This window comes from Panthera onca, chromosome X, assembly GCF_046562875.1.
Source record: "Panthera onca isolate mPanOnc1 chromosome X, mPanOnc1 haplotype 2, whole genome shotgun sequence".
NCBI classification, from domain to species: domain Eukaryota; kingdom Metazoa; phylum Chordata; class Mammalia; order Carnivora; family Felidae; genus Panthera; species Panthera onca.
Window position 1 is genome coordinate 73,846,982 of NC_138357.1, and position 23,014 is coordinate 73,869,995.

Below are 23,014 nucleotides of genomic sequence, written 5' to 3' on the forward strand. Positions count from 1 at the left end.
ATTACAATCCAGGCCTATCTCAAGAAACAAGAAAAATCCCAAATACAAAATCTAACAGCACACCTAAAGGAAATAGAAGCAGAACAGCAAAGACACCCCAAACCCAGCAGAAGAAGAGAAATAATAAAGATCAGAGTAGAAATAAACAATATAGAATCTAAAAAAAAAAAAACTGTAGAGCAGATCAAAGAAACCAAGAGTTGTTTTTTTGAAAAAATATACAAAATTGATAAACCTCTAGCCAGGCTTCTCAAGAAGAAAAGGGAGATGGCCCAAATAGATAAAATCATGAATGAAAATGGAATTATTACAACCAATCCCTCAGAAATACAAGCCATTATCAGGGAATACTATGAAAAATTATATGCCAACAATCTGGACAACCTGGAAGAAATGGACAAATTCCTAAACACCCACACACTCCCAAAACTCAAACAAGAAGAAATAGAAAGCTTGAACAGATGCATAACCAGCGAAGAAATTGAATCAGTTTTCAAAAATCTCCCAGCAAATAAGAGTCCAGGACCAGTCCAGGACCAGTCCAGGATGGCTTCCCAGGGAAATTCTACCAGACATTTAAAGCAGAGATAATACCTATCCTTCTCAAGCTATTCCAAGAAATAGAAAGGGAAGGAAAACTTCCAGACTCATTCTATGAAACCAGCATTACTTTGATTCCTAAACCAGACAGAGACCCGGTAAAAAAAGAGAACCACAGGCCAATATCCCTGATGAATATGGATGCAAAAATTCTCAATAAGATACTAGCAAATTGAATTCAACAGCATATAAAAAGAATTATTCACCATGATCAAGTGGGATTCATTCCTGGGCTGCAGGGCTGGTTCAACATTCGCAAATCAATCAATGTGATACATCACATTAATAAAAGAAAAGAACAGACCTATATCATCCTGTCAATGGATGCAGAAAAAGCATTTGACAAAATTCAGCATCTTTTCTTAATAAAAACCCTCAAGAAAGTTGGGATAGAAGGAACGTACTTAAACATCATAAAAGCCATTTATGAAAAGCCCACAGCTAACATCATCCTCAATGGGGAAAAACTGAGAGCTTTCTCCCTGAGATCAGGAACTCGACAGGGATGTCCACTCTCACCGCTGTTGTTTAACATAGTGTTGGAAGTTCTAGCATCAGCAATCACACAACAAAAGGAAATCAAAGGCATCAAAATTGGCAAAGATGATTTCAAGCTTTCACTCTTTGCAGATGACATGATATTATACATGGAAAATCCAATTGACTCCACCAAAAGTCTGCTAGAACTGATACATGAATTTAGCAAAGTCGCAGGATACAAAATCAATGTACAGAAATCAGTTGCATTCTTATACACTAACAATGAAGCAACAGAAAGACAAAGAAAGAAACTGATCCCATTCACAATTGCACCAAGAAGCATAAAATACCTAGGAATAAACCTAACCAAAGATGTAAAAGATCTGTATGCTGAAAACTATAGAAAGCTTATGAAGGAAATTGAAGAAGATATAAAGAAATGGAAAAACATTCTGTGCTCATGGATTGGAAGAATAAATATTGTTAAAATGTCAATACTACCCAAAGCTATCTACACATTCAATGCAATCCCAATCAAAATTTCACCAGCATTCTTCTCGAAGCTAGAACAAGCAATCTTAAAATTTGTATGGAACCACAAAAGGCCCCGAATAGCCAAAGTAATTTTGTTTTTGTTTTTGTTTTTTTTTTTGACCTTTTTTCACTGAATATTATTTATTATTTTATTTTTTATTTATTTATTTATTTTTTTTTAATATATGAAATTTACTGTCAAATTGGTTTCCATACAACACCCAGTGCTCATCCCAAAAGGTGCCCTCCTCAATACCCATCACCCACCCTGCCCTCCCTCCCACCCCCCATCAACCCTCAGTTTGTTCTCAGTTTTTAACAGTCTCTTATGCTTTGGCTCTCTCCCTCTCTAACCTTTTTTTTTTCTTTCCTTCCCCTCCCCCCTGGACTTCTGTTAAGTTTCTCAGGATCCACATAAGAGTGAAACCATATGGTATCTGTCTTTCTCTGTATGACTTATTTCACTTAGCATAACACTCTCCAGTTCCATCCACGTTGCTACAAAAGGCCAGATTTCACTCTTTCTCATTGCCAAGTAGTATTCCATTGTGTATATAAACCACAATTTCTTTATCCATTCATCCGTTGATGGACATTTAGGCTCTTTCCATAACTTGGCTATTGCTGAGAGTGCTGCTATAAACATTGGGGTACAAGTGTCCCTATGCATCAGTCCTTCTGTATCCCTTGGGTAAATTCCTAGCAGTGCTATTGCTGGGTCATAGGGTAGATCTATTTTTATTTTTTTGAGGAACCTCCACACTGTTTTCCAGAGTGGCTGCACCAGTATGCATTCCCACCAACAGTGCAAGAGCGTTCCTGTTTCTCCACATCCTCTCCAACATCTATAGTCTCCTGATTTGTTCATTTTGGCCACTCTGACTGGCTTGAGGTGATATCTGAGTGTGGTTTTGATTTGTATTTCCCTGATGAGGAGCGACGTTGAGCATCTTTTCATGTGCCCGTTGGCTATGTGGATGTCTTCTTTTTTTTTTTTTTTTTTAATTTATTTTTTTTATTTATTTTATTTTTTTTTTTATTTTTTTAATATATGAAATTTACTGTCAAATTGGTTTCCATACAACACCCAGTGCTCATCCCAAAAGGTGCCCTCCTCAATACCCATCACCCACCCTGCCCTCCCTCCCACCCTGCCCTCCCTCCCACCCCCCATCAACCCTCAGTTTGTTCTCAGTTTTTAACAGTCTCTAATGCTTTGGCTCTCTCCCACTCTAACCTCTTTTTTTTTTTTTTTTTTTTCCTTCCCCTCCCCCATGGGTTTCTGTTATGTTTCTCAGGATCCACATAAGAGTGAAACCATATGGTATCTGTCTTTCTCTGTATGGCTTATTTCACTTAGCATCACACTCTCCAGTTCCATCCATGTTGCTACAAAAGGCCATATTTCATTTTTTCTCATTGCCACGTAGTATTCCATTGTGTATATAAACCACAATTTCTTTATCCATTCATCAGTTGATGGACATTTAGGCTCTTTCCATAATTTTAGCCAAAGTAATTTTGAAGAAGACCAAAGCAGGAGGCATCACAATCCCAGACTTTAGCCTCTACTACAAAGCTGTAATCATCAAGACAGCATGGAATTGGCACAAAAACAGACACATAGACTAATGGAATAGAATAGAAACCCCCAAACTAGACTCACAAAAGTATGGCCAACTAATCTTTGACAAAGCAGGAAAGAATATCCAATGGAAAAAAGACAGTCTCTTTAACAAATGGTGCTGGGAGAACTGGACAGCAACATGCAGAAGGATGAAACTAGACCACTTTCTTACACCATTCACAAAAACAAACTCAAAATGGATGAAGGACCTGAATGTGAGACAGGAAACCATCAAAATCCTAGAGAAAGCAGGGAAAAACCTCTCTGACCTCAGCCACAGCAATTCTTACTTGACACATCTCCAAAGGCAAGGGAATTAAAAGCAAAAATGAACTATTGGGACCTTATGAAGATAAAAAGCTTCTGCACAGCAAAGGAAACAACCAACAAAACTAAAAGGCAACCAACGGAATGGGAAAAGATATTTGCAAATGACATATCGGACAAAGGGCTAGTATCCAAAATCTATAAAGAGCTCACCAAACTCCACACCCGGAAAACAAATAATCCAGTGAAGAAATGGGCAGAAAACATGAATAGACACTTCTCTAAAGAAGACATCCACAAAATACAAATCAAAACCACACTCAGATATCACCTCACGCCAGTCAGAGTGGCCAAAATGAAGAAATCAGGAGACTATAGATGCTGGAGAGGATGTGGAGAAACAGGAACCCTCTTGCACTGTTGGTGGGAATGCAAATTGGTGCAGCCGCTCTGGAAAGCAGTGTGGAGGTTCCTCAGAAAATTAAAAATAGACCTACCCTATGACCCAGCAATAGCACTGCTAGGAATTTATCCAAGGGATACAAGAGTACTGATGCATAGGGGCACTTGTACCCCAATGTTTATAGCGGCACTCTCAACAATAGCCAAATTATGGAAAGAGCCTAAATGTCCATCAACTGATGAATGGATAAAGAAATTGTGGTTTATATACACAATGGAATACTATGTGGCAATGAGAAAGAATGAAATATGGCCTTTCGTAGCAACGTGGATGGAACTGGAGAGTGTGATGCTAAGTGAAATAAGCCATACAGAGAAAGACAGATACCATATGGTTTCACTCTTATGTGGATCCTGAGAAACATAACAGAAACCCATGGGGGAGGGGAAGGAAAAAAAAAAAAAAAAAAAAAGAGGTTAGAGTGGGAGAGAGCCAAAGCATTAGAGACTGTTAAAAACTGAGAACAAACTGAGGGTTGATGGGGGGTGGGAGGGAGGGCAGGGTGGGAGGGAGGGCAGGGTGGGTGATGGGTATTGAGGAGGGCACCTTTTGGGATGAGCACTGGGTGTTGTATGGAAACCAATTTGACAGTAAATTTCATATATTAAAAAAATAAAAAAAAAAATAAAATAAATAAAAAAAATAAATTAAAAAAAAAAAAAAAAAAGAAGACATCCACATAGCCAACGGGCACATGAAAAGATGCTCAACGTCGCTCCTCATCAGGGAAATACAAATCAAAACCACACTCAGATATCACCTCAAGCCAGTCAGAGTGGCCAAAATGAACAAATCAGGAGACTATAGATGTTGGAGAGGATGTGGAGAAACAGGAACGCTCTTGCACTGTTGGTGGGAATGCATACTGGTGCAGCCACTCTGGAAAACAGTGTGGAGGTTCCTCAAAAAAATAAAAATAGATCTACCCTATGACCCAGCAATAGCACTGCTAGGAATTTACCCAAGGGATACAGAAGGACTGATGCATAGGGACACTTGTACCCCAATGTTTATAGCAGCACTCTCAGCAATAGCCAAGTTATGGAAAGAGCCTAAATGTCCATCAACGGATGAATGGATAAAGAAATTGTGGTTTATATACACAATGGAATACTACTTGGCAATGAGAAAGAGTGAAATCTGGCCTTTTGTAGCAACGTGGATGGAACTGGAGAGTGTTATGCTAAGTGAAATAAGTCATACAGAGAAAGACAGATACCATATGGTTTCACTCTTATGTGGATCCTGAGAAACTTAACAGAAGTCCAGGGGGGAGGGGAAGGAAAGAAAAAAAAAAGGTTAGAGAGGGAGAGAGCCAAAGCATAAGAGACTGTTAAAAACTGAGAACAAACTGAGGGTTGATGGGGGGTGGGAGGGAGGGGAGGGTGGGTGATGGATACTGAGGAGGGCACCTTTTGGGGATGAGCACTGGGTGTTGTATGGAAACCAATTTAACAATAAATTTGATATTAAAAAAATAAAAACAAAACATAACAAAACAAAAAGAAAGTGGCTGCATCCACATCACTGTCAAAATTGCAGCCAAATGGCTCCAGGAAGTGAGGTTAGTTAGGAGGCAGAAGTTGCAAAGAGGCCACAATAGCTCCAAAAGACAAAGGATCCAGTAGTTTGAAGCAGGGTTATGGGATGAATCCCCAGAAAGTACTCCCTGGCAGGAATCTGGAGAATGTAATGGGTTAGTACCCAACAGGATGTCAGGGACACTGGCTCCTAACAATATACCACCTCATGGAGGGCTGGGAGGCCCTGGGGCTCCCTCCCAAATGGAGCAAAGATATATGTCTTGGTGATTAAGGGCTGAGCTAAAGTGCTTTGCTTTCATCCCTCCCACATATCCCAGCCTGTCGAGGCTGGGGCCAGGAGTGACCACTCACTCCCAGTAGAGTCCACTCACCTGAGGTTGGGGCCCAGGTGTCCTGGACTGAGGACTGCCTTACATGCCTCGTGGGGAGAGTAACACTAGGCAAGCTGAGGCAAGTGACGTGGGAATGTCTGTGACCCCTAGTCCTGTTTCTATGTCCAGATGTGCAGATTTCAGCGGTTTCACTATATTCTGCAGGCCATGCTCTGGTCAAGGCTAGGTTGATATGCTGGGACAGGTCAGGGATGTCACTCATCTGGCACAAGCTGGATTTCACTGAGATTTTTTTTAAAAAAAATTTAATGTTTCTTTATTTTTGAGAGACAAAGACAGAGACAGAGCATGATCAGGGGAGGGGCAGAGAGAGAAGGAGACACAAAATCCGAAGCAGCCTGAGATGTCAGCACAGAGCCCGATCCAGGGCTCAAGCTCAGGAACTGTGAGATAATGACCTGAGCCAAAATTGGACGCTCAACCGAGCCACCCAGGCGCCCCAGGTTTCCACTGAGATTTAAGCCCAGACTCTTTCCCTGGGGAGGGTCCCAGCTGATCTGAGCCATAAAAGTTTGGGAAAAGGGCATACTCGAAAGCTCCAACATCAGATCGGGCTTCAAGGCCATACCCACGAGTCTCCTGGAGGGAGTGTCAAAGAAACATTGCTGAGCAGCAATGGATGATTTCAGAGGCCAATGACAGGATGTGCACCTACTAATATAGGCCATGCACCAGGGATCCTCTTAGCACAGCGTTTATTTTTCTATCCAGAGAAGGATGGAATGAGGAGAAAAGCAGGGCTTTTCTTCTTGAGAAATGCTATATGAACAAGAGTAGAGTTTATGCTCTCGGGAAAGGGGCAGCAACATCCCCACTGAGGAAATGCAATAATGCTCAAAGATGATAACTGAGTTGAAGAAAGAGCTTTTTACAATCAAGCTGGCTCCCCTACCTGCTGCCTAAGTCATTTTAGGCAACTTGCTTCATTCCGTAAGCTTTGGATTTTGATCTATACAGCAAGGACTAACAACTTTCCTGCTTACCTCCACAGCTACTGTGTGGATTTGGTCAGCTTTTGCCTGGTTTTGAAAGTGACTATATGAAAGCTATCATTAGTGCTACTTTTGTTAAGGCTACTTGAACTTGGCCTCTCTCTCCTGAAACTAATATTACACTATATGTTAACTAACTGTAATTTAAATAAAAACTTAAAATAAGACTACTTGAACTTGGTATTCACACATTCAGTCTCTAAGGCTCAGTTCAGATTGTGTCCTAGTTTTAAAACAGTAAGAATGAGCTAGGAGAAAAAGAAAAGGCAACTGGCAACTAAGCTGAGGGAGGTCAGGCTGCACCCAGCCGATATCACCAACCTGACCCTCTTCATACCACACTTGGGGGACTTTAGCATTGTGGTCACTCTGGGCCGTGAGAGAGCCACTTGAACCCCACTTCTGCCTGCGCTTCCCCAACCCAAAAGCCAGCTCAGACATAGGTACCAGGTAAGACTCAGGGCCCAGGATAAGCAATGGGTGGATGTCACAGAGGCCCCACATCAAAGGATCCTTGTCCTGCTGAAGCAGTACTCTCTCAACTCGGACTGCACATTATAATCTGGGATCTTTTAAAAATTCCAGTGCCTGAGCCCCCATCATGACCAAATTAAATTAGAATCTCTGGGAACAGGGGTGGTTAGTTTTCATTTGTTTTTGAGAGATTTCTAGATGATTCTAAAGTGTAGGCAATATAAAGTGTAGGCCTTAAACAAACATGGCCAGCTAAAAAGCCACAGCATAGGTCTCTGGAAAGATTCTAGCCAGAGGCCAGACTCAGGCCCATTCTAATCACTGGTCCATGTTCTCTCAGCCAGAGTGAAGGAGCAAGAAAGCAATGAGCTTATGGTAAGACAGGGGAGGGCAAACCTATGGGTATATGTGAAGGTAATTTATTCAAACAGAGGACCAGCAATTGTGTGGATTTCCTTTACCTTACTTTGTTTCCTATTTGGAAAGGCATCTTCTTCATGGCCCTCACCATAGGAGGAGTGTCTCCAAAATAAGGTCTGGCATCATCATGGTCTTTCTCACCTTTAGTGAGCACAGGAGGAAAAGCCACCATTATGAGGGAGTGGAGAAAGATCTGGGATGCCACTGTGTGATGACCCAAGTGTCTAAGGTGGACTTTGTGAGATCAAGCTGGTATTCAAGGTAGGCAGAGGAGCCCCCTACCACTCCAGGCCCTGCTGCTAGGTCCTGGCAAAAGGCTTCTCAGATCGTTTCTCTTGGTTGATGCAGGCCCTTTTTCTTTGCCCATCTCCATTACTAGAGGGGGATCCTGCTTAATGAAGAGATGTTGGCTTTGTGGCAGATGGCTTGGATCTCAGTTGGCCCCAGGCAGCTATTACCAGCTCCTTTCACCCTCTCATAAGGATACATCTAAGGAGCCCAGGCCACAAGAAGTATGCCCACCCAGTCTTGATCCCTGGATCCCTCAGAAGTGGATCTTCATTCAAATTTTCACAAATGCTGCAACAGGTGACTGTCTGGCTATGCCCCCTCTCTCCCTGAGGGACAGTGGGAGGGGAGCCTTCACAAGGGCTCATAATAACAGCTATCATGAATTTGAAGACTGCCAAGATTTCCCCCTTCCTGACCTTGGGAGGGAGATTCAGGGGAGTCTGCAATACCCTGTCCACTAGGAGACTGGGTACACTCGTTGTCTCCCTGCTACTAGAGCTGCTACAGCTCTTAGCTGTAATTACAATTCTTACTAGATTCTTACAGGGGAGGGACACAAATGGAGGAAAAGAGACAAGACCAAAATAGCTCTCATCCCACATTCTAAACCTCACAGGAGGGGTGCCATGGTAAGGGCTGTTGGATTTCAAGCAGCTAGCTTGGCTGTACTAGTCACTGGCTGGCCTCTGGCTTGTTAGGTCACAAGCAGAACTCGGGGCCCCTACTGCACCTGTTTGGATGCCAGCCTCAATCTCAGCCAGAGCTACAGCTGGCTGCCAAGCTCCTGCGCCCATACATGCAACACTTTTGGAGTCTCCCTGTCAGAACTGAGGCACCACCAAGGCACACAGCCCAGGAAGGGACAATACCATGGGACTGGGTAGCAACATTAGTGAAGCCACTGAATCTTGCTGGCTAGTGGCAAGCTCACATGTGTGGCTCTCCATTCTAATACCCCTTTCTCCTTAACACTCCATGTCTACACCAAAGCCATTAGGCCTCAGGGATTCTCAACCAGAGACAATGTTATGCCCCAGGGGACCTATGGAAATATCTAGAAACATTTTTGGCCATCACAACTGGGGAGGGATGTTATTGGCATCTATTGAGTAAAGGCCAGGGATGCTGCTAAACATGCTACACCACGCAGGACAGTCCCCACAACAAAAGAACAGTTGACTCCAGACCTGAAGTGTGAAACTATGAGGGTCAGCTCCACCTTACCTGGGATCCTCTAGCACTTCCAGGTATTCCCATCCTTCCTTGGGGATATCCTGAGGGATGAGGCAAATAATGGATACATGATTCAGTGGCGTCCCTGGTCTGTGGACCCTGTTAATCCTTCGTAGGCAGAGTTGGGTCAGCCATGGACAGGTGGCAGTTCTAGTTTGGAGTTTTTATAAATATGGAAGTCATGCATGAAACCCCAACCATACACCTCTTCCCATAGAAGCTGTAGCCGGAGATCTGGTATGCAGCTTTAAGCAAGGGAGTCTCATGAGGGCCTTGTGGCTAAATCAGACCTCTGGTCTGCTGGGGCTGCTTGAAAATTTGGGTCCAGTCTGTGGTCTCCTGAACTGGCAGTTGATACAGCAGGGTTAAAGCAGGCAGCTGACATTCTTGCTTAGCCCAGGGCTTCTCTGTGACAGTGAAGGTCAAAGCTGTCACCTTCTTTGTTGCAGTCACTCCATTAGCTTTCTTGCCTCCAGGGTATCCTGCCCCCAACCCAGTCCCCAAGTGCTCTGACAAGGTCATGGTGACAAGGAAAGACGTGTGTTTTAATAAGTCATGTACTACTCCATCACCTCCAGTTCCCAGCCTGGAGGCAAGAACTGCCAGCCTAACTGGTCTGGGGCAGATGTTGGACCAGTGGAAACTGCTCTCCATTATGGTATGGGTGGAAAGATTATTGGATTTAAGGCCAGGAGAACTACATTCTAGCCCCAACTGTACTAGGAACTTGTTGGGTGACCTTGGACAAGCCACCAACACTCTCTGGGCTACAATTTCCCCATCTTCTAATAGCCACTCATCAAATCTAGACCCAGAGCAAGGGTGTGTGTGATTAGCAGTGGCTGGTTCAGTATAGGGAGCTTTCCTCCTCCTGCACATTCTCTTCTGGGAGACTCCAGTGAGGGTCTTCGGTGAAGACCAAGACCAAACTCATCTTCCCCTCCCAACCTGGCTTTCTCTCCAGATTTCCTGCCTCCAAAGGCACCAAACACCCAGGTTTGAAACACTAGTCATCCTATTCTGTCCTTTCTTGGCTCATGTATTTAGTCACCAAGTTCTATAAACTTTTCCATCAGGTGGTCACGGTTTCCCACGCCCAACAGTGCTCTAGGTTCTCATGTCTGGATTACTTAAGCCCTCCAAGTTCCCAGGCTCTAGTCTCTCCTTTCAACAGGTTGTACTGCCAGCTTCTTCTTACAAGAGCCAAGCTTTGACCAGGCCACTCTCCTACTCTGCAACCTAGCAGGCTTCCCACTGCCCACAGCCCAGGGTAGACACCAGACTGTCTTCCACCTAGCACTTGAGGCCTTCTACACTCTAGACCCAGCCTGACTTGAAGCTGCAAATTCCTATTATGCATCAGGATGGATGCTTCCTATGAAATCTTCCTTCCCTGACCTCTCACTAACCCCCTACCACCCAATAGCTCATTTAAATTAAATGACCTTCTACACATTTCCATTACCCTCTCAGCAGCACATGAGACTATCTCCTCCATTCAACTGGAGTTCAACTGGGTCTTATTGGTCTCAGTATCCCAACTGCAGTTTAATCAGAGCTACAAAATGTTCAGGCAACACCCAGACAGGAAGTCCTGCTTTCCAACTAAACAGTGTGTGGACCTATGACTCCAGCCATTCCTCTGGCATCACTATAGCAGAGACACAGAACTGAGGACACACATGCAACTCAGCCAACTAGATGACTAGAAGAACACCTTGCCCCAGTGCAGAATCCACAGGACCAGGAACCAAGGTCCAGAGGTATAAAAATGGAAAATAACCTCTACGTGAGGGTGCAGGCATTCTGACCTCAAGGAATACTCAGCTCTTCCATCCCAAGCTCCTATGAGGGCATCCAAGCCCACTTAAGAAGGGACATGCGCCATCTCCTGCTTCCTCTCTTGGCCTGCAAAGTCTTGGCATGCACCCATTTTGACCTTGTGCCACCACTTCTACATCCCAACCCCACCCCCTTGCCTACTTCCTTTTCCTTTTGCTGGGGCCAAATATAAACTCCTGGGCAGGAAATGCCTTGAAGGAGCCTGGCCCCACCCTAAGATCCAGAGAAAATTGTCTCTTATAGGAAGAAAAAATGAGCCTGAGAGAAGTAGCCTCTTCAAGAGGGGTTTGTTCTCCCTCTGGAAGCCATGGGACACAGGCCTCCCTGGAGACCTGAAGCCAAAGGGAGGGCTGTGATTCTGAACATAAAGGAGAAGGCAGGGGCCTTGGCTTTGTGGGCAGGGGGTGACAACATGCATATTTAGGTCGTATGGGGTGAAGGGAAGGAGAATCCACAATGGTGGCCTAACAGCTGTGTAAAGTCTAGAAACATAGAGGTTTTGGGTTACAGAGGGAAGACTAACAGGCTAGCAATCTGAGAATGTGGCTTTTAGTCTTGACTCTGCTACTTCTTAATTGTGGTTGTGTTCATTATTGATAACAATATTTATGATAGTGAATGTAATTATTAATAATAATTAATATGAAACACTAATATTTACTGAGCACCTACTATATGCCAGGTCCTGAGCTAAGGACTTTACACAGATCACATTGGGCAAGACTTAACTTCCCTGTGCTTCAGTGTTCTCATCTGTAAAATAGGGATACGATTATAGCACTGACAACATGAGGTTTCTGCAAGTATAAAATGAGATAATAATAACAACAGCCAAAGGGTACAGAGTCATCGTTATGTTCCAGGCCTAGGTACTTTTTATATGGTTTATATCAATGAATCTTCACAACACCCCTGTGGGGTAAGTGCTATATTTCTATTTGACAGATTGAGAAAACTGAGGCCCAGAGATAGCTAGTGACTTGCCCAAAGTCAGCAGCTAGGAAGTGGTGTGTCAAGATGCAAATCCAAGCAGTCTAGTTACAGAGTCCTCCAAGTCCACCAAGTTAGAATATTCTTCATTGAACAGGAGAAATCATGTTGGCCATAGATACAAAAAACATATGCTAGGATTTTTGTAGTATGAACCCTTGGCCTGAAGTAACTTCCCATCAGCAGAGAAGACATTTGACCATCCCACATCTCATTTGGTCCCCATGACGGCCCTGTCCAAAGCAGGCCTACTGCACAAATGGGGGATCTGAGGCTACAAAAGGTCAACTGGCTTCTATTGTACTACAGATGGGGGCCAGGAGCCTGCCTAGATGACCATAGCCATCCTATTAATCTGTTCCCATGTCAGTCTCTCTAGGCTCTCCCCTCCAAATTCACTCCTACTTGGCTGTGCACTTATTCAACCATTATTACCTGAATAGTTAGTTGGTGCTAACCACTATGCTAGGCACCGAGGTCTAAACCTGAACAAAAGCCAAACTCTCCTGGAGTACCTGGCCAGAGCTGCTACCAGGCCCATACTTCCCAAGGAGGCAGAAACTAAGATGGGCTGTCCTTTGAAGCATTCCCTGGAGCTGGTTGGGTGGTAAGATAGCATAGAATGAGCTCAAAAGCAATGGAGCTGACAGCAACAGTTACAGCTTGGGGGATGGAAGTCTGTAGCACCCAAGGGCCCTGAGGTGGGAACACTGTGGGGGGGCGGCTAGAACTTCTGGGCAAAAGCTTACCCCTCCACATTCCCAATACCAGCATGGGCCACACCAGCTGGAGGGGGTCAAAAAGTTAATCCAGCCAGCCTCCTGCTTGCCCCTAACTACCCACACCTTCTAAAAATATTTTTTCTAATGTTTATTTTTGAGAGAGAGAGAGATAGAGCATGAACAGGGGAGGGACACAGAGAGAGGGAGACACAGAATCAGAAGCAGGCCCCAGGCTCCCAACTGCCAGCACAGAGCCCGATGCATGGCTGAAACCCATGAACCATGAGATCATGACCTGAGCCAGAGTCAGACACCCAACCAACTGAGCCACCCAGGTGCCCCAACCACCCACACCTTCTAAATAATGAAATCTGGTTGTCAAGAGAGCTCATTATAATGTCTATTTTGTCCTGGGGCACCTGGGTGGCTCAGTCGGTTGAGCATCTGACTTCAGCTCAGGTCATGATCTTGCGGTCTGTAAGTTCATGCCCTACGTCAGGCTCTGTGCTGACAGCTCAGAGCCTGGAGCCTGCTTCGGATTGTGTCTCCCTCTCTCTCTGCTCTTCCCTTGCTCACACTCTATCTCTCTCCCTCTCTCAAAAATAAATAAACATTAAAAAAATTTAATGTTTCCCCAGTGCTGGAAGGTGCTAATCAGGCAGACCTACTGCTCTCAGAACCACCTCCCCAACCTTCTCCTGCACACCCCCCAACTGTGCAGCTCTGCTATACAGCATCAATACCCAGCCCTTTGATTTTCTCTCCTCTCCATCTGTCCATCTTGGTGGGGAGGGGGCAGGCAAGGACCTAGGGACTGCTGCCCAGGAGTGACTGATCACTGGTGGGTACAATAAGCTGTCAGGGGCAGAAGGAAGGCCCAAATCTCAGCTCTTGCCTCCTGGCCAGGCAACTGGGAAACGGAGAAGAAGCATGGTACTGTTGCTAAGGGTGTGAGTGGTAGAGTCAGCCTGCTTGGGTCCTGATCTCAGCTCCATCATTCCCTAGCTATGGGACCTTGAGTAACTTCTTCATTTAACCTCTTCTTGCCTCTGCTTCTTCATACGTAAAATGGGGATGATGATAGCAGCACCTACCTTACAGAATTATCCTGAGAGCTAAATAAGGTCAAATGTGCCAATACCTCAGAAGAATTTACTATTATTATTGGTGGATCAGGGTTACTAAAACCTGTTGCAGTGCCACAAATACCACTAAAGGAGGCCAGAGGGAGGGATCCCTATAGGTGGGTATGGCCAAGGAATGCTTTTCTGGGGAAGGTGGAATCTGAAGTGACAGAAAAATCCAGACGTAATGCCTAGGGGGCAGCATGTTTGAGCACTGCACTTCCCCAGGTCATTGAAAAACAGCAAAGTGACGAGGTGGCAGAAAGTACTACTAAACAATAATAATAGTGAGATTTCTTTTTGTATTATGGGATTTAATACTCAGCAACCCCATGAGGTAGGTACAGATCTCCATTTCATAGCAGACAAAATGGAGGCTCACAGAGGTTAAGTAATTTGCCCAAAGTCACCCAGTGCTGTTTATACCAGAGCCCCTGCTCCCCACCATGACACTTTCCTGCCTCAAGCTCCATGTATACAAATCAGCATGAGTTTTGCTTCATCTCCACTCTGGCCCCTTTCCCACAAGCCCCTCTACAAATGTTGTTCCGATTTAGAAAGGTAGGGGCTGCTCAGGCCAGATGTCTGGGGCCAAGCGCTTCCCAAGCTCCGTGCTCCTAGCCCCAGCCTGACTTGACCTCAGCCTGGAGCAGAAAAGCTGGCTGCAAGTGCATGTCTCACACCTCAGACAGGCCAGCCTTTGGCCAGCCCAGATAAAGGACAGGAAATCCTTGGCCACCTCCCCTGGAGATTGTTCCCTCTACCATGGGAACAGAGTTGCAGCCTGGGCAGAGGTTCCTCTGTGGTGAGGAAGCTGTTGAGTCAGACCCAGATGCCTTGGCTGCCGGGTGTGGTTTAGGGGAAACAGGGACGGCTGAATATCAGGAGACCTGGGTTCTAAATCCTCCCTCCTTGGAGACCATTCCCTTCCCCTTTCTGGGCCACAGGCACATATCAACAAGGATCACACTGCTTATCTTACTGGGCTGCTCTAAGAACAGAATGGAATCACAGAAGTGAAAGTGCCTTGGAAATGGAAAGAAATGGGAAGATTTATTGTTGTCATAATCATCAATTGCAGAAGAGGAATGGCTGAGTTGGTATTTCTCCCTGTCCGATTCACCCTTCTGGCCCTACTGTGGGCATGGCTCATACTCATTTCCGGGTTCAGTGCTCCTTAAAATATCCCCTTCCCCCCACCTCCACCAGCTCAAGGGAAGAAAGCAAGTGGCAGGAAAACAGGATATACCGGCAGACCCCACAGAGTACACTGCAGTCAACTGGTCAAAGGTAAGTACCTCCTCTCACTAGGCTTGCCCTCTGCTATGAAGACAATAAGAAGAAAGCTCTAGCCTCCAATGGCTCCCCAGTCATGAGAACTGGCTGGACCTGACCAACAAACAAATCAGAGAGCTGCATAAGGTGCTTGGACCCAAGACTCTGGGGATTCACCTGTTAGTCACCAGAAAAAGATGATAGAGAAATCTTATAGAAAAGTTCAGGCTAGAAATAGAAAGAGGAAAGCGGCCATTTCCCATTCCCAGGGCCACAAATAGTAGCATGTGCAGAAGGCAGTAACGAGGCTGGGAAGGGGACTTGCCCCTAGTACCTGGAGGAGTACTTGGAGGAACTGAGGCTGTTTGTCCTAGAGAAGATGCAGGAGGACTTGGATTCCAACCTCAGACCTCTGAAAGTCAGAGAGGACAGTGGCTAGGTGGTCCCAGGGGGCAGAGCTGGGATCCAGCATTATAGAAGCCACAGAGATACAGAGTGCAATCCAACATAAGCAAAAACTTTTGAATAGTCCATGAATGAAAGCAACTGCTTTGAACATTGTGCTCCCATGTACTGAAAATGGGGGAACAAGAGCTGCACAAATACTTGGCGGGAAGATCTAGGTTCATAAGGATAGTTGGACCTCTAAAGGCCCTTGTCCCCTGAGCTCTGTCTCCTTCCTACCTCTGGGGTATTATGGGAGAAAGCATAAAGGTGACTGGGGCCAGCTAAGCCCTTGGCCACTTACCACAGAGACCTGGGATCCCAGGAGCACCTTAGGTTGGCACTACCCACGGAGAGCAGGTCATTCATTAACTTGTGGCAGAATGGGTCAGAGGGTAGCCACTTGGAACAGACACAAACATGGGGAGGGGGCTCGAGAGCAAACTGTACAAAAGCCCATGCTCAAGGAAAACCCAAGCTCTGGCAGTTCAAGGCCTGGTCAGCCCAAACTGACCAGCCAACTGGGAATATTTAGTGACCAGGCCTGGCAGAATTTAAAGCCAATTGACCTGGATAAGCAAAAGGTTTTGACTGGGCATGCATAATTTTACAGGTGGAATGGAAAACCTGAGAGACCATTGAGTCCACGCCACTTGCCCTGATGATTTTAAAGATGTGGAAACTGAGGCACAGAGAAAGCAATGTCTTCTCTAAAGTCACTCATGTAGAGGTAGCTACAGAGAGGCACAACCAGAAGCCAGGTTTCCTGACTCTATAGTAGTCTTACATGGTTCACTAAATGTCGGTTCCTTTTCTTCTCACTGAAACTGCAGAAAACTGCTTGTGGTCCAGAGCTTTCCAAACTGGACCTGGCCTGAGCCTTCCCAATTCCCACTGTTTGTCAAGATACAGGCTCTTGAAGGAAGGTCTCCTCCTCCACTATGGAGGCCTCAGCCTTACAGCAGCAGCGTGGCTGACAGTTCATGTCCTTGCCTTGTGTGCGGGGACCCACAGCTATACTCAAAAGAAACACATGCACATAGCCCCACTAACGGGGAAGATCCTTTGGGTGGACATTTCTTGCTTTTTCAAATTGACATTAGGGGCTCAGGTGCTCCTGGAAACATCCCCAGCCCCTTCTGACTATGATGCCTAAAAATCCCCCTTACCCCAACTGCCCATCTGAATTCCTATCAACTCAACTCCCTGACTCTCTCAATACCACCCAAATGAATGTGTGTCCTTCAGCAATGTGAATAACAACTTCTGTTTGCCCAAACGAAAACAGAGGGACAGATGTTTAATTGGCCCTGGAAGTTCCTGTTAAAGAATGTTTGTTAATGTATTCTTGGGGGAAGTGAGGGTTAAGATGGGATCCCCTTAAGGCCTGGGGTAGACAGGGAGTTAGTTAATGGCCATCCTCAGAGGTGACTTTTCAAGGTGGTTATTATGTGGCTCAATCATTAACCAAGCAGTGGCAGGACCCCAGGCTTGTTGGAAAGGAGCCACTCCTTTCCCAAGGACAGCCCAAGAGCAGGAGGCTGCAGCCAGGGAGAGCACTCATGGGGTCTTTCTGTCCCTTTCACAGCCTGCTCTGGGGCATTAGGAAGAGAGACCTGGATGAGGGAAGCTGTCCCTCAGCTCCACATGGGGTGGAGGAGGGCTGGTCCGGATGTGGAGGAAGTCAGCACACCCTTACTGGGGTGGAGGGAAAAAGGAGACAGTGAGGGTTTTTATCATGAATGAGAGAGGAAGCTCCAAGCTGGGCCTTGGTGATTAGATGACAAGCTGGGAAAGACGCTCATCCTGAATGCATCCTGTTTTGCTCCAAAGTGGCCTCAGGAGAGAGGGAAGGGGTCAGGAGGAAAGAATCCTCCCAGGAATTCTCCCAGGCCTGCTGACCTCAAGCTCCTGGGTGGCCCTGGAACTGGGGAAGCAAGTGGGAGAGTTTACCCCATTTACTGCTAGAGAAGCAAGGCACAAAGTTTCCACAAGAAGATCCCACAAGTCAGCCTCTGTAGCTGCAGCCCCAGAGACTGTGGCCAAGTGTTATAAAATGAGGAGCTAGGGCTCCCTAATTGACTTTCCCTGGGCCTCTCTTCAAAGGTTCAGCTCAAATGTCACTGCCTTGCCTCCGTCAGCCACCTTCCCCTCAGTCAAAACCAATGGCTCCCTAGTCAGGCTCGCCAGGGCAAAACAGTCCCCTCAACAATTGGAAATATGAACACTGTCAGGATATTTGACAGTATTAAGGGGCTGTTTTAGATGTGCTAATAGTACAGTGGCTATTTTTTATGAATCCTTATATTTTAGAGATATATACTAGACCACTTACATATAAATTGATAAGATGCTTTGGGTTTGTTTCAAAATAACAAGAAAGAAGGTAAGGAGGTGGAAGTGTTAATAGGCAGGATTGGTGATGGGCTAATGGCTGTTGCAGTTGAGTGATGAGTACATGGGGCCTCATTACACTAATCATCTCTACTTTTATATATGTTTGAAAGTCTTTGTAATAGTCTTTTAAAAAGTTCTCACTGAAGTAAAGATTTAGTATGACATACTCATTATTTATGCCAGTAACCCCCAAACTAGATGGTAATTCCCTGAAGATGAAGGTTACATTCTTTGTCCTCTACAAGACCAAGCCAAGACTGAACTTAATGACTAATAATTTGTATAGAACTTGGTAGTTTACAAAGCACTTAGCCATGGATCCCCTCACTTAATCCAGTGAAGTGCAAAGAGTGGGGAGAAACCAAGAGTCTGACAGGTCACGAATGGAACAGCAGAGCTTGGATTTAAACCTCATATATTCAGGGGCACCTGGGTGGCTCAGTCAGTTGAGCGTCTGACTTCAGCTCAGGTCATGATTTCACGGTTGGTGAGTTTGAGCCCCGCATCCGGCTCTGCTGACAGCTCAGAGCCTGGAGCCTGGTTCGGATTCTGTGTCTCCCTCTCTCTCTGCCCTCCCCCACTTACACTCTGTCTCTCTCTCAAAAAAAATAAATACATAAACACTAAAAAAAATTTAAACTTCACACATCCAGCTCTCAGTCCCCTGTGTTTTGCCCCATACCTCCCTGGACCCCTGAGGGTCTGAGGAACTTAACATCCAGTTCTACAGTCCCTGAGAGTTGGGGTAAACAGGAACAGCAATTGTCCACAGGGACAATTGTGTACATGTGAGTTCCCAAGGTGGAAGGCTGGGAAAGAGGAGACTCAACACACAAACACAGCATTTCAGACTTGTGACAGACTGATTCAAGGACTGGTCCTCACTCCTCATATACACACAAACCAAGATTTCAAGTCACAGGTGAGAAAAGCCTTAATAAACACTTGACACCAGCAACTGTGTGCCCAGCCCTGTGCTCAACTACTTTGTTTAGGGTTGCAGGATAGGGGAGTTCACACTTCCTATCCTAGAGCCCTTGCATTTTTGAGATCTCTTATCTCTATTTTATCTGATAACAGATTTGAGATCTCTTATCTCTATTTTATCTGATAACAGCCCCCCAAGAGCCCAGGGGCCTGACACTTGATCTTACCCAAACTTGAGGCCCAAAGAATAAGTTCTACTTTATTCAAGCCAGAGGCAATTCCTTCTTCCAGCCAGAGACCCCTTGCCCCACCTTCTTGAGAAAAGTGGGGGCACAGTCTGCTTTTCTTAGGACTGGCATCCATTGAACCTGAACTTTTTCCATGGCTAGAACAGGAAGCTCCAAGAGAGTCCTAGCAGAAAAGCACAGGCAGCTGCAACAGCACCCAGATTAGAGACTCCATCCTCTCCTCCCTTTGGAACTTCTTGCTTTTGTATTGTTGCTGGTATTCCTATACCACGCTCCAGGGGCCCTCTGCTCCCTCTCCAATCCCTATCCCTAAGAATAGAATTTTAAAACTTCAAGAAGACAGAGTGGGTCAAAGTTCAGGCCTCTTTGTGCCACTTTCTTTGCTCCTATGCTCAAACTCTGGAGGTGTGCTTTAATAAGGAAGGCCCTTCCATTGGCCCTGCCCAACTCATGCTCCACTCTGCAGCAGTCACTCAAGATACACAGCTTCTTTGTGCACCTTCTGCCCCTCTTCATGCTCTAAACACCTCCAGATATCTCTCAACAATGTCTTCCCCCGCCCCAGATGGGGGAGGGGAGCTGCAGATGCACAGGGAGGTTTAGCATACTTCCTGAAGAGTTGCTTAAGAGGTGAACAGAAGGCAAGCGAAGAAGGGAAACAGGATTCTATCCATGTGGTGTTTTCTAGCCCTGGTTACAGGGGTCCAGGGAGCAGAAATTCCAAACCCTAACCCTAGAACAAAACTGGACAAAGACTAAATCCTGAAAATGAGGATCAAGCCCAGAATGTCCACTGATATGGTAGCTGTAGTTTTAGGGTAAAAGAACCACCAACACCCAACACCATCATAACCATCACACTCTTACCCACTTGCTCCATCAACCATTCATAAACCACCTGCAGCCATGCCTCCTTCCTTATGCCCTTGGACACTATGCCTTCCCATACCCAGATAGAAACTGTCTCTTCTTTATTCCAGACAGATGGACGTGTGGAGAAGATTCAGAGAGCAATAACACAAGATGGTGGGTGGTGACAGCAACCCCTAGGATGGAGACGGGAACAGGTCTCACAGTAGGAGTCAGGGTTTGAAAATAGCCCTGGTGTGATTCATCACCCTCTCCTCCTGGGTGGGCAGACCTGGGTGCTCCAAGTGGGATAGAAACAAGCCAGGCTTCTCCAGCCCAACTTCTGTAGTCCCGGCTCTGAGTTGGCCCCACATTCAGTCTGGCTGTTGTCCTGCTCACCCTTCCCACCACTACTAGTTACAGGGGGCTTGGCTGCATATCACCACAAAGATTTCCATCTGAATAGTTCCTGTCACCCCAAGCATCTCAAAGACAACCTTTCACCATGTGACAAGTCACCAAATGTCATGGAAGAGACTGGCCCTTGCGATACTAAAATGCAGCCCACCACCTGAAGTGCAGTTGAAAACACTGTGGCCCCCAGAAGTAGCATGACTCACCTAAGGTCACATGAATTAGTGGCTGAACCCCAGTTTCCTGAGTTCTAATTCAGTGCTTAAGTTTACAGAGTCTTGGGGGAAGAGAAATGGAGAAAACCCCAGCCTAACTAATTTGAAAATCCCAAAAACTTCCATTAAAAGACCTTTCGTGAGAGCATCTGTAATCCAAACCCATTTTGGATTTCATGGGGAAACTTGGCCCTGAAAGATGCGACTTCTCCAAAGGTTTTCACTTGATCCCTACAGCTACCTTAACTACCAGGAAAGTCTGGAGCATTTCTCAGAAGGGAAGACAGTGGCCAAGGGGAAAGCCCATAGGGCCGGACTGGGGCTTTCTGGAAATGCCCTCAAAAGCAGAGGAAGGAAAAGGGTAGGCGAAGTGGCGCAGAGCCCAAAGGCCTGCCACCCCTGCTTGGTTCCAGTTCCCCTCCAAAGCCCCACAGCTACGCCTTCGGACTCTGGCCAGGCCCTGGATAACAGGCAGAAAACCTCCTTCTACTACCAGACTTCCCTGGGGAGAAGCGCTGCCAGCCGGCTCAGGGGGTCCCCCAGTTTCGGCGACTCCAACTCCAAATCCCAGGGCGGAAGGTGGCTGGGCTTGCTTCCTCCGCGCCTCCTGTGTGTGCCGCCCAGCCGAACCGCTAGGAGCGGGGGCCGGGCCAGAGCGCGCCCGAGGCTAGGCCGGGCAAGGGGGCCCAGGAGGCCCTGCTGGTCCGGATTTCTCCCTGCCGTCTCCCCAGCTCCTACCTGGAGGCCGCGTCCACTGCTTTGGTTCAAGACCCTGCCAGTGCGCAGGACGTGAGTGCAGGAGGGACTGCTCCGTCCGGGGCACGCGCGGAGCCTAGGGTCGGGCGTGGGTAATGGTGCCAGCCAGAATAGCAGCTGCCGCAGCTGCTTAGCTGTTGTCAATCTGAGGCCACTTTCGGCGCAGGTGGGGAGGGAACGGCAGCGAGTTGGGCGACAGGCACGCCCCGCCCACCTACACGACCTTCGACCAATGAGGCCGCAGTCCGGCCCATCGGACTCCCCCAAAAGTCGCCCAAATTGTGGTGGGCGGGGCTCTGCCTTCTAGCTCCTCCAATAACCTCGCCGCTGCCTCTTCCTCAGGTCACACCGCTAGTGAGGAGGGGGTAGGCGGGGAGCAGTCAAGCCAGAGCTAGCGACTGAAGGTGAAAGACAGAGTTGGCCAGGCGCACAGTTTATTTATTGGGCTCTGAATGTGCCTGGTACCATATGGGGGATTTAAATACATGTGCCATGTAGACGTGAAGATTCAGTGGCTTGCTGAGGATAATTTATAGGGATTTCAGAAGACAACTTCAGTGAGATCTCTGATTAGTACGGACAATCAAGAGAGAATCTTGGACATTAAATATGTGAGCAGGAAGTTGCCATCCCCACTTTGCTCAGGCCCCAGCATTCTGCAACTTTCCCACTACCCCAGCTCTCTGACTCAAGTCCAAACACTACCCCCGCGGGGAAATGCATGGAAAACTTGGAGCATATACATTAACCATGGCAGACGAGGGCTCCCAAGAGTGTATCAGCAAGTACCATCAGAGAGTTGGTTTAAATTCGGTAAGAAACAGAGTGTTAAGATTTGATCTCTCTCTTGCCTTTCCTCACAAAGTTCCAATACATGTTCACAACCATGATTTCACTGTTGAATTGAGGACTCCTATTAGCTGGGATCTGGAGTACTCAAGGTGCCATGCCATCCAACTACCATCCTCCACATTTACAAATACAGAAACTGGGAAGAGAATACTCGCTCATCTTGACCCACCAAATCCATAGCAGGGATAATACCTGCACATGGGTTATTTTCTCCATACCTAACAGGTAGAAAGCAGGCTCCACATCCATCTAATTTGTTTGCCAAAGTACCCAACACAGATGAAAGCAAAAATTCATGTTTCTTGGGACAGCAACTTTCTTAAGGTCACCCAGGCAATGGCAAAGACAGACATAGCCCCAGGTGTCCCCCTACTGTCTGGTATTCAGACTCATTAGAATTATCCCACCTTACTTACCTACTGGCCTTGATGAGAATCAGAGGAGAAATAATGAAGCAAGTCTACCTCCAGTGTGCACACCTCCTTTCCTCTCAATGGCAACACTGGAGCTGGCACTTTGTTTAAGATGAGTCATGTACCTGTGGGTCTTGGAGTTCTGTACAACAGAACTCACTTCTTGAAACAAAATCCCATCCAGAGTCAGGAACCACTATGATGGGTGGGAAGGTAGAAGACCTCCTTT

The 23,014-nt window shown here is 46.3% G+C and overlaps 1 protein-coding gene across 4 annotated transcripts in view; it reads right to left on the bottom strand.

Annotated features, from left to right (window-relative positions):
* STARD8 (StAR related lipid transfer domain containing 8) overlaps positions 1–21,694 on the bottom strand; it is a 40,312-nt gene extending 18,618 nt beyond the window's left edge. For 2 of the 4 annotated variants that reach the window (XM_081793782.1, XM_081793781.1), the window contains exon 1: positions 21,503–21,694. Coding sequence is in view for 1 of the 4 variants with exons in the window: in XM_081793780.1 (XP_081649906.1) it covers positions 5,887–6,109 (223 nt within the window). In the remaining 3 variants the exon portion in view is untranslated. Of the gene's footprint in view, positions 1–5,886; positions 6,130–21,502 lie in introns of those variants that run through there. The other 2 variants (XM_081793780.1, XM_081793783.1) reach the window with 2 other exon arrangements.
* Positions 21,695–23,014: the final 1,320 nt, after the last annotated feature.